Here is a 12,043-nt window from a genome sequence, read left to right as displayed (position 1 = left end):
CTATTGGGTATAGCGTGATGATATATAGCCTATAGAACTCCACAAACAAAGGACTATTCAACACAAAAAGAATTTTTCAGTTTGGACCGGTAGTTCCTGAGATTAGCCATTACTGCTCCGCTCCTATTGGGTATAGCGTGATGATATATAGCCTATAGCACTCCACGAACAAAGGGCTATCCAACGCAAAAAGAATTTTTCAGTTTGGACCGGTAGTTCCTGAGATTAGCCATTACTGCTCCGCTCCTATTGGGTATAGCGTGATGATATATAGCCTATAGAACTCCACAAACAAAGGACTATTCAACACAAAAAGAATTTTTCAGTTTGGACCGGTAGTTCCTGAGATTAGCCATTACTGCTCCGCTCCTATTGGGTATAGCGTGATGATATATAGCCTATAGCACTCCACGAACAAAGGGCTATCCAACGCAAAAAGAATTTTTCAGTTTGGACCGGTAGTTCCTGAGATTAGCGCGTTCAAACAAACAAACAAACTCTTCAGCTTTATATAATAGTATAAAGCTGAAGAGTTTAATATTTAAAGCTAAAGATAAATATTAAAGATAATATTTATCTTTAGCTTTATATAATAGTATCACGTACTATTATACGGATATAATAAATTCCAACAAAATATGTTACTATAAAGCTATATTAAATTCAAGCCCGTACGCGCATACAAAATTATTCAACGTACAAAATGGCAGTAATAAAATTAAAATGAACTTGCACCTGCTAACTGCGAGACGAAGGTCATTTGGCGCACCTATTTGGTTTTATGAACGCCTGGTACATATTGCCATATGTGGCGTTGTAAAATATTGGCGGTAATTTTAAATGCGTTATGATAATGCCATGTTATAATTAATTTGCTATAATTATTTTGGCTTTATGCATTAATTTTATAGATGTTGCGGTCAGGGCACATTAATTGCTGCATTATTAATCATTGTAAAAAACAGTTTTTTTATTATTTCTTTAAATAATGAGACGAGCTTCCCGTTTGCCTGATGGTAAGCGATCCGACTGCCCATAAACAACAGAAACACCATCCAACACCTTGAATTACAACATATTTTTGGTATTCCACTTCGCTCGCCATCCTAAAACATGAGATGTGATCTCATTATGTTCAGTAGTTACACTGGCTACAATGTTACTGTCAATAGCACTGCTGCTTGGCGGCAGAAATAGAGATTGCGGTAGTACCTACCCAGGCGGACTCTCACATATGAGACCAACCACCAGTGAAATAAAATTCATAATCACGCATTGAAGATTCTCCACTGCCTATTTGTGTTTTTTAATATCCACATCCATACTAAAATTAAAAAAAAAACTAGAGTAACATAATAAAATATCTGAGAAAAATCTACGTCACCACCTGATTACAATACTTAACGAGTACACTGTACAGACGAATAGTCACGAATACAAGTGTGTAAACTGATTAATAATATCAGCCCTGTATTATATACTTGCCCACTGTTGAGCACGGGCCTCCTCTACTACTGAGAGGGATTAGGCCTTAGACCACCACGCTGGCCTAGTGCGGATTGGTAGACTTCACACACCTTCGAAATTCCTATAGAGAACTTCTCAGACGTGCAGGTTTCCTCTCGATGTTTTCCTTCACCGTTAAAGCGAACGATAAATTCACAAAGAATACACACATGATTTTAGAAAAGTCAGAGGTGTGTGCCCTTGGTATTTAAACCTGCAGACATTCGTCTTGGCAATCCGTTCCACACCCAACTAGGCTATCGCCGCTTAAACTGATTATTCGAGTGTATTCGTTGCTTATAATTCATAGTCATATTTATTGGTCAAATCATTCAGCGGATTAATCGAAAATAATCTGAATGACGCATTACTATTCAAAATATGGGAGAGCTTTAAAAATCGGAAAGATAGAAGGCGTATGTATGTTTAGTAGCAGGATTATTCTGATATCTATATCTCTATTAACGGAGGTCAGCCATGTACACAGGACATATAAGTAGTGTATAAGTACGTGCGTAATAAAGAGGTACTCTTAAAGCTAAAATAAGTTTATAAGTAAGACTGATAATATCCAAAGATAAATTCAACAGACAAATTCAATCGACAAACGGTCTAATAACCTTTGTCCAACACAAAAGATATAGACAATATATACTAATTTCACAATTCGGCCAACTTTGGGTTTAAATCAAATCATATTAATCTATTGTACAAAGGGATCAACTCTTTGTGTAGTTTGCATAATTGATGGCTAGTTTTGACTTAGTTGCAAACGTTGGTGAAACTGGGTGAGGTAACTTTTGTTTGGCTGTTTCAAAGGCCACGTTTATTATTTTCTTGATAGTTTAATTTGTTTCATTAATGTATTTATTATTGTTGCTTGCGTGAGACTTTTAGCAGAAACCCTCGTGTATTTTTTCAGTATTAAAGTGGCCTATATTTTAGCTTAGAGCGGGTAAGCAAGTACCCTGAATTGGGTGGTTAACTACTTTTATATATCGAAAATATACGTCATCCAAAATCTAACGGAAGAAGATTTTTCAAAATCTGTGCAATTATAAGTTATAAAGCCTTGAAAATTTATGGAATGGGTAGCGTCAAGTAACAGTATTAGCAAACTGTGACGTCACCCACTTTCACCGGCCATAACGCTGCGTGCTGAAGAAAGAGATAGCACGATAGCCCACACTTTTGCTCGCAACAATATTTCAAATATGAATAACTGCTTTATTTTCAACTAATATTGATACTGATTTCACAAAAGAATTTATTTTTCATATTATGTTCTATTACATATAAAATTAGATACAATATTAAACATAGGATAGTACCCTATTATATCAACACATTACGCTATTTTAATTTACATGGTTACATATTGTCTAATCAATTCACATTCCGTCATCAATCATACCGCGCGTACTTATTATCATATGAAATTAATTTAATATAACAATTCTCTGTTAAGGTGGTAGCTCAAGGTCCATTTTCTTTAAAGTAGTAGTTTAATTCACGTCTAGTTAGTGATTAGTTCTCGCAGTTGAAAGAAAAATGTAAAAATAATTAATAATCATGGATATTTCTGCCTTTAAAATTTCGTCATATTAAATTTTAAAGGCCGAAATATCCATGATTATTAATTATTTTTACATTTTTCTTTCAACTGCGAGAACTAATCACTAACTAGACGTGAATTTAAATTCTTTACTTGCCAATACTTGTTTAGTTACCCAGATTAAAGCCGAAACATTGTGTATGAAAATGGACCTTGAGCTACCACCTTAAGAAAAACCTTCACCGATTCTATCATAAATATTATAATTATGTCATAAAGATACTGCATGCACCTTCCAGGTTTATACGAACCAAATCTTACTAATATTATAAATGCGAAAGTTTGTGAGGATAGATGTATGGATGAATATATGTATGTATATATGTTTATCCCTCTTTTACGAAAAAACTACTCAACGGATTTGGATGAAACTTTACAGTAATATTGGTTATACAGCAGAATAATAAATAGGCTACAATTTATAATGATGTTGTGTAATTTGGTCCTAATATAACAATACATATCAAGTAAGTTGGAAAAAAAATATCCCAGAAAACTCCTGCACGCGGGCGACGCGACGGTTGTTAGTTGACGGTCGTTTCGGTAGGTTGGTTGGTGAAATAATTGTAAAAGTAATAAGCCAGTGATATTTATTTTAATTATAATTAAAATCGCTTCAGTTAACATATCAAAACATCAGCATTTAATGACGCAGCAAAACTAAGCCAAACATAGGCTTTAATTTCAGCCAGCAAATATTACGAAAAAAATAATTACGAACCTCAGCGAGATAAATAATTTGTTCAACTCGTTTTCGATCTTGGCTGAGTTTTTGGCAGTCATTAGCACACTGTTAATTTATTTTAATAATGAATTACTCAATGCATATTCCACGCGACGGCAAGCCACGTTCATACTTAAAAAGTAATTGTTTTAGGTGTAAAATGTTCTTAAAATTAATTAGATTTTGGAGGCTTATGTCTTTGGTTAATTAATGATTTTACAAATGAATATGTCGGTTGCCAGATGCCAAGCGTAGGCCCAGCCAGTGCCAGGACTGGCAATAATAAGCATCAACAGCACTTTCCTCTTTACGCTTGTCATGTTTAACAATAGGCAACATAATTTAGAATTTAATATTCCGAGTATATTATAAAAATATTTTAACCTAATTCGAGCCGAAAAAAAATATATGACCTAGTAAAACTTCACGTTATATATAAATTACTTGCAATAACCAGAATCTGTGAGCCTTTCCTACCAATTATTTTACACCCGCACAACATAGTGACCACACCGCATCTGATGGTAAGTGGAGAGGTCCAATAGAATGTCGACTGACGAGAGATTACTCCTCGGCAGTCGACACAATTATGCCGGCCTGTTGGAACCGGATATACACAGGCGATTCTGGAACGCGACATTTACGTGGACTTATGGCGGGTTTTAACACCTTGTGTACGGTTGCTATCCAGGCGGATATATCCTACCACCAGAAATTGTTCGAAGCTTTATTGCAGTGTAGTCTTCCTTATACCTATGTAATCTATTATTTAAATCAACCTGCTACTAACATATAATCACGAATAGCCCCTATTTCTAGGTAACTAGGGCATTTAAAGTTCAACATAAGTTTGGAGAAATGCGTTACGTAATTGTACTACTTTTAATACTATGTGGCAAAGGTCATCCAGTGTGCAGCCTATGGCCTATATTTAGATGACCCGGTCAAATAAATTCATATTTTATATATCAAATATCAGCTCTGTTTAATATACTGTCCCACCGGTGGGCACGGGCCTCGTCCTTTATTGAAAGGTTAGGCCTTAGTCCATCACGTTGACCTAGAGCGATTTGGCAGACTTCACATATCCTCAAAATTCCTAAACAGAATTTCTCAGGTTTCCTCAATATATTTTTCTCACCGTTGAAGCACGCGATAATTTACAAAGAATACACACATCATTTTCGAAATGTCAGAGGTGCGTGACCTTGGGTTTTGGAACCGTCATACATTTGTTTCGGTAGTCCGTTCTTCTCCCAACTAGGCTATCGCCGCTTATTCGTATTTAATTTCATGACAATATCAGAAATTAATAATTATAAACATCCAGATGCCTGAATTCAATTCGTATTATTTTTATGTATGTTGCAGTTTACTGAGTTTCTATGTCTGGTTATTTCATATTGACTAGTGAAACCAATCCGTAGCTATTGTGTTAGTATAACTAAATAAAGCATAAAGCGAAAAATCCCTTACAGTGGCCCAAGTGGCCTTAATCCTCGCCCAAAATAATTAACGTTTACTGATTCGCGACCCGCATAAGTAAAGAGGGTAACATGCCCACGCATTCCTGTTGTTACGAAGGTAATATAACAAACATGGACTTAGTAGATTTGTTTGTAAATAAACAACTATAGGTAGGTTTTGTTGGTGGTAGGCAGAGTTCTAAAATTATATAGAGCGGACATTGAGAAAATTGTCATACAAAAATTTTGCGCTCATGTATAGTTACTCAATCTACCTTGAAATAGCAAAACACCAATGAAAAACGCTTCATATTATTCTCTTATAGTTATTTCTACGCATTTAATGTGCATATTAGCATATTTTCTGTAAATATGTTATTTTTGTATTAATATCTAAGGACGCTGTGACATCTTGTCACACGGATATTTCAAATAAGACAACCACTTATCACCAATTGGTAATAACTTTTGGAGCAAAAATTTAGTCCTGATGGCCGATCTTTAACTATACTGTTTGATGTATTCTTGTATATACAAAAATTTTGATACTCTTGAATAGCGCGACGTATATTATTGTTAACTGCAGTAAAGTTTACTTAGACTGTATTCAATGCGGCAGCTCGTTATGCGATCGAGTTTGTATAACTTTATACTTTACTAGCTTTTTCTCGCGGCTTCGACTGCGGTAAAAAGTTTTTCCGGGAAAAGTAGCCTATATCCTCTTGTGCCTTGTCCCACCATTTGGGCAGAGGGCGTCCCACGCTACGTTTGCCAACACGCGGTTTCCACTCCAGAAGTGTACGTAATTAATACGAAATCCATGAATATCTATATATATAAAAATGAATCCCTATTTCCCTTGGTCACGGCATCACGCGTGATTGGCTGGACCGATTTCAGTATTTTTTTTTTGTTGTGTTTGTTATTGTCAGGAGAAGGTTCTTATGAACAAAAATCAAAAAATTTGAAAATATAAGAAAACTTAACGATAATATTAATTATACATAACTGTCAGTGGTTTGAAATAACTGTCAGCGATCGTCAGAATGCGCGCGTGCATACATAGTTAAGACAGCACAACGTCTGTCGGGTCAGCTAGTATAATATAAGTTTTAAAATACTCAGAATTTAATGTCGACGAAACTTATATTCAAACTGCATTATAACTGCATCTAAATGGTTTAAACTTATAAACTGGAATTGCATGAAAGCAGATTTGCATGTTGTTAAAGTTTCAAATGCCCGTTACGTGCAAGAATACAATATACATTATGTACAGTCAGTCACATAAATATCAGAACAAATTGAACTTTTATGTCTATTTTAGCAATTGCTGTTGCTTCTGAAATAATTTCACTTAATAAAAATAATATTTCTATTGAGGTCAATGTGAAGTAAGTTAAGTATACGTTTTAGATTTTTAATTTGTTCAGCTATTTTTGTAGCCGAATGTATAATAAATCTATTGTATATTTAGATTGGTAGAAACAGTAATTCGAAAAGGTCGGTAGGAGAGATATTTATATTGTTGTCAAACTACATTTCTTACCTAGAAAAGTTTACGTTTTTACATATAGATAAATATATCTGTTCTAGCTTTTGCCTGCGACTCCGTCCGCGGTAAAAAAAACCGTGATAAAAAATAGCCTAAAGCACTCAGAATATAGCTTTCTATTAGTGAAAAATAATCAATATCAGTTTAGAAGTCCCAGAGATTAGCGCGTTAAACAAACAAACTCTTCTTTATATAATAACTAGGTTTTCCTCGCGGCTTCGCCTGCGTGAAGGAATTTTTCGGAATAAAAGCCCCGCTATATATTTTCCCAGGAAATAAAGTAGCCTATAACCTTTCCAGGCTCTTAAACTATCTCCATACCAAATTTCATAAAAATCCGTTCAGTACATTTAAAAAAAATCGATAACATGCAGACAGACCGAAGAGGAAACTTTTATGTATATAGATATTAGTACATTTATATAGACTGATAATGGTGAATACATCTACGAATATGTAAGCTAATAAAAAAAATAATGTTCTTCATAAGCACTGCTGTATCATAGACGTTAAGTATTAATATGAGTGTACAAAAGTCGAACCACTTAACCACAGCGCTGCGCGTATTCTTTATTTCTCACGAGATGGCGCATCTCGCGAAATTTAATTCTGCACTTAATTACCTATTTATTCGTATGTAAATTTATATGTACATATTTTTGTTAAATATTGTCTTTTTTATATAAACATAGTAATACTTTTATGCAGGTATTTTAAAACATTCAAATGTTTGTTTGAGAGCCCGATGTGATTTTTGCAAATTCTAACTTATCAGCAATATAATTAAGCTTAAAATCTCTATCTCTGGGTCTATCAAAGCTGGACGGGGCCGTCTCCATTTAGCGTCGAATAGCTGCACTAGTTAAGTTCTATAATACGTCATAACTCTAAGTACTCACGTGGTAAGTATGTCGTAGACGGTGTATCTGGCGAGATAGGAGTGTCGGTGCAGTTTGCGCACATTCTGCGCCAGCAGCAGGAACCGCCGGTCCGCTGACACTGAGAATGATAACGGCTCTAGCACTCTCTGGAACAAAACATTTGTATTATTTAGTATCAATGTTGCATTTTCGTTGGAAAACATCGTGGACATTCCTGAGAATTATCGAGAATTTAGTAGGTATATGATTAGTTAATTTTAAAGCATGTAAAGCCGTTGGTCCTGCGCCTGATCTCGGTCATGTCATATCGCCATCTCATCGGACTATGAGAGCGAAGGAACAGAGAGTGCACCCGTGTTATGCGCACACACTTGTAACTATTAAATATCCTGCGTACTTGGCTGATTTCCGTTGAGATTGGCCACCGTGGCCGAAATTCGGCTAGGAGGGATTCATACCTATAAATACTTGAGGAGATTTTTTAACTTCGTTTCCTAATAATTTCCTTCTTTACAGGGAGTGGATTTACCTATTACGTCGTGGGGATTAGAACCTGTGACCTTCGTCTCAGCGGTCCGTTTTACAACCCACTAGGCTATCTAATTACAAAATATAAATTCTGAATAATATCTTTTTCTGCGAACCATTATACTGATTATATCGCACAATAGGTCTACTTTGTAAAATCGATAGTCTTCAAGACTTATTGGTCCTACAAAGTTGAATAGAAAATAAACGATACGCGAATTCTCAGAACCAAAATTTGCTGACTTATCAAAAGAACACCGTTGGTAAAGCAAACTTAATAATGGTATTTAAAATTAACTTAGAATTTATATATTCGGAAATTATAAAAATGCTACACAATATATTAGTTATGTATCGATATATATGTACTGCGTAATAGATCTGGCGTTCCGTACACTCATTGTGTTCGACTCAACTGTACTGCAATCCGTACACCTCACTTGTATGATTTCAACATTGACAGCGTGTGGTTATGTACGGAGTGGCGCTTATAATTAAAAACTCGAGTCTAACAGCAAACCTGGATTAAAATAAAAAATATTAGTCAAATAAATAAAATTATTTGTTGTTCAAGTGAATAAATAGGTTATAACAGTGACGTTTTGGTTGCCAATTTAGTCCAGATTGTGAACAAAAAGTTTATATGGACGTTCGTGTCTGTAGAATATATACGTCAATGATAGGAATTTGTATTACAGTACGACTGCAGTGCAGGTCTCGGGTTCGATCTCCAGGTCGGGCAAAGTGATATCAGTTTTTTCTACTCAGTAGGCCGGAGTCTGGAATTAGTGTCCGATATGGCGATAAACTCGCCCTCTATCATGGGACGAAAGACGGCGGAAAGTGGGTGCCCCAGTTGCGCCTCTGCCTATTCGGGGTTAAAAGGCGTGTGTGTGTGTGTGTAAAATATTTACTATGGGAGCAAATTACTGGGATAAAAATAGCCTCTATGATAGAGACCATGTCAATGCTACATTTCATCCACACCTACTTATAATTTATAGGTGGTAGGTGGCTCTCATATGTGAGATTCCGCCTGGGTAGGTTCTACCGCAATGTCTATTTCTGTCGCCAAGCAGCAGTGTGTAGTCACTGTTGTGTTCCGATTTAAAGAACATTGTAGCCACTGTAACTACTGGATGTAATAAGACTTAAGATCTCATGTCTCAGGATGGCGAGCGCAGTGGAATATCAAACAATACTTTGTATTTCAAGGTGTTGGATGGTGTATCTACTGTTAATGGGCGTTCGTATTACCATCAGGCGAACGACAAACTCGTCATTAAAAGCAATAAAATAAATCCAACGATTTCTAAAAACAACTCTAACAGTAAGTGACCAAGTATAATTATTGCTTATAATGGCTTTAACAGTTATGTGTTTGGAATAGAGGCTATTATCGTCCACCACATAGCAAATTAAGTTGCTTTACTCGTTGCAATGATCGCCAATATTTGCACCAACAGATGGTGCGTGCATTGTGGTCGACATAAATTCGCGGTGCACCGATGTTGTGTCGGATTGAATGCTTTTTGTTTCAATACGCGTTACATTTGTGGTTTAGTAATGACAGTTACACGGGCAAACGGGAGATCGAGCGGCAGGTATATCTATCTGTTATCTTGGATCAAGGATTCACCAATAAAGGGCCGTCTATAAATTACGTTACACTGAAATAAAACTAGTTTTCGGATCTTATCGCCGATTTTTTTTATTTTTCCGATGTTACGTCATACGTTAAAGGGGGGAGGGTGACAATAAAGTGTGACATTATGTGACAAAGTAGCGAGGATCAGTTTCGTGACGTCACATGGCAAAATCTTGATCATTAAAATACAGAACATTTATTGTAAACATTTTTTTTTAAATATGTATATCTCTTGCGTCATGCAAAAATACAAAGCAAGTGACGTCACATCTAGAAGGGGGCGGGTCCCGCAAATGTGATCTCGTATGACAAGAACAGAAGGAGAGTTAAAAAAATCATGAAGGTCAGGCTACACAATCAATTATAATCTCGACAATATTAAATTAATTTCAATTTGAAAACGTCTCTATATTGCACTAAGGCCCATTTTCGAGTAAAAATGTCATCTTTCCTTTACAGAACAAAGTTCAAATGTAACTAAGTGTTGTTGAAACGGGAACTATTTGGTTCGTAACACTCATTGCAAATTTGGTGATGTTTGTAGCCCGATATTGGATCAGTGTATACCTCTTGGAGTCAGATTAACATTGAACCGTTTGGTAATTTGAAGAGCAAAGACATATTGCTAAACCGTTTGGTTACGAGCAAAGGTGTTTTCAATTGACATGTACTAGTTTATGAGCTCCTAGTATTCCAAATTGCCAATTAGACTACTCTACCCTTGCACCGATGAAACGTTTGCAAAGTGGAATTGACAGCAGACATTTTACACCGAGCGGTAAACCTTGGCGAGTTACAACCCTAACTTGGAGGGGGGTGAATTACGTACCAAATAGCGGAATCCCCTCTCTCACCCTATGAGAACCAAAATTGTTGTAATCTAGTTACTATGAGATATTGTAGACCTATGTATGGAATCATTAGTAAAGAAAAAAATCCTTAACCTGTGGTCGACCTGTCACAAAGTCAGTAAAAAAAATTTAAAGCCGAATTCATAAACTATTACTAACCAAAAATAATTGAGCTGTATCAGAAATTGTCAAAACAATATAACCTTCTATCGGATTCTTATTTTAATATGTGTTGGAAATAAGGACGCAAATGAATAAGGCGCGCCAACTTGGAAGAGCGAACTGGCATTTATTAAATACTAGCTGACCGGACGAACTTCATACCGCCTATCAGTCAACATATTGACATTAATATTTATACGACACTAACGTCACTCAATTGTTTTACCTTCCCGGAACTCCTCCACTAACACTTAAACTTTATGGTATGGTGTTAAAGTTCAAATTGATTTTTTAGTATTATTACGTATCTTTTGTATGGGAATATAGAAAAGTGTTGTTTTCAGACTTTTTAAGTATTTATTTTTATGTCCTATCACATGGCTCGCTTTACTTCAATATCGGATTATTATCTGTAGTATTGTAATGCTCTTTGCGGACTATTGCCTTTTTAGCCCTCGTCACTGACTGTATTAATTTATTTACATTAATTATATTTATCGTTTGTTAAGTTGTAACCTTATTTTTATCAATATGGATATTTTTTTTTTTGGTATTGGCAATAGAGTATAATTAATATTTTCCAATATTAATTTATGATTTATGAATGTAAGTAAAGAGAAGATTGTCACTGGCTGTGATTGGCTGAGGAAACTTTGTGGGGTTCCCAGTACGAATCCGCTCACATGGTACACGTCACTGTATTATAGAAATTCAGTTATAGTAACAAAAACAAAATGTCTATGATAAGTTTACCGTCAAATACAGTATATTATATAACTTTAAATAAGTACACTGCGAATATAATTATGTAAGTTGTATAGAGCTGGAATTTCCGTCTCAATTTTAGTGAAATTTGAGCATGACTGCGTTTAATCCTAGGAGCCCAGCACCACGAAATTTAAAAATAGAATGGAAGTGAACTAAACAAAATTTCTAGAAAAACATTTTAGCTTTTGTATGCACTCAATGTTGCGTAACGCGCTGTATTTCGGTTAAAAAGTCCTTCTATTTAAAAACAGCCAGTTCATATTTGGATAAAACTTTTTGATACAATAAAGTGATGCTGGCACGAATAATTTGCTTTTTATTTTTTACTTTTAACGTCAT

General features: G+C 35.4%; 1 protein-coding gene across 1 annotated transcript in view; it reads right to left on the bottom strand.

The window, feature by feature from the left end:
* The window catches only part of LOC115450566 (inactive dipeptidyl peptidase 10), a 179,553-nt gene that overhangs the window by 47,379 nt on the left and 120,131 nt on the right, over positions 1-12,043 (bottom strand). The window contains exon 5 of the mRNA XM_037442593.1: positions 7,766-7,893. Within this exon, the coding sequence (XP_037298490.1) occupies positions 7,766-7,893 (128 nt within the window). The remainder of the gene's footprint in view (positions 1-7,765; positions 7,894-12,043) is intronic.

This window comes from Manduca sexta, chromosome 4 (assembly GCF_014839805.1).
Source record: "Manduca sexta isolate Smith_Timp_Sample1 chromosome 4, JHU_Msex_v1.0, whole genome shotgun sequence".
NCBI lineage: Eukaryota > Metazoa > Arthropoda > Insecta > Lepidoptera > Sphingidae > Manduca > Manduca sexta.
This window is presented reverse-complemented; position numbering and strand designations above follow the sequence as displayed.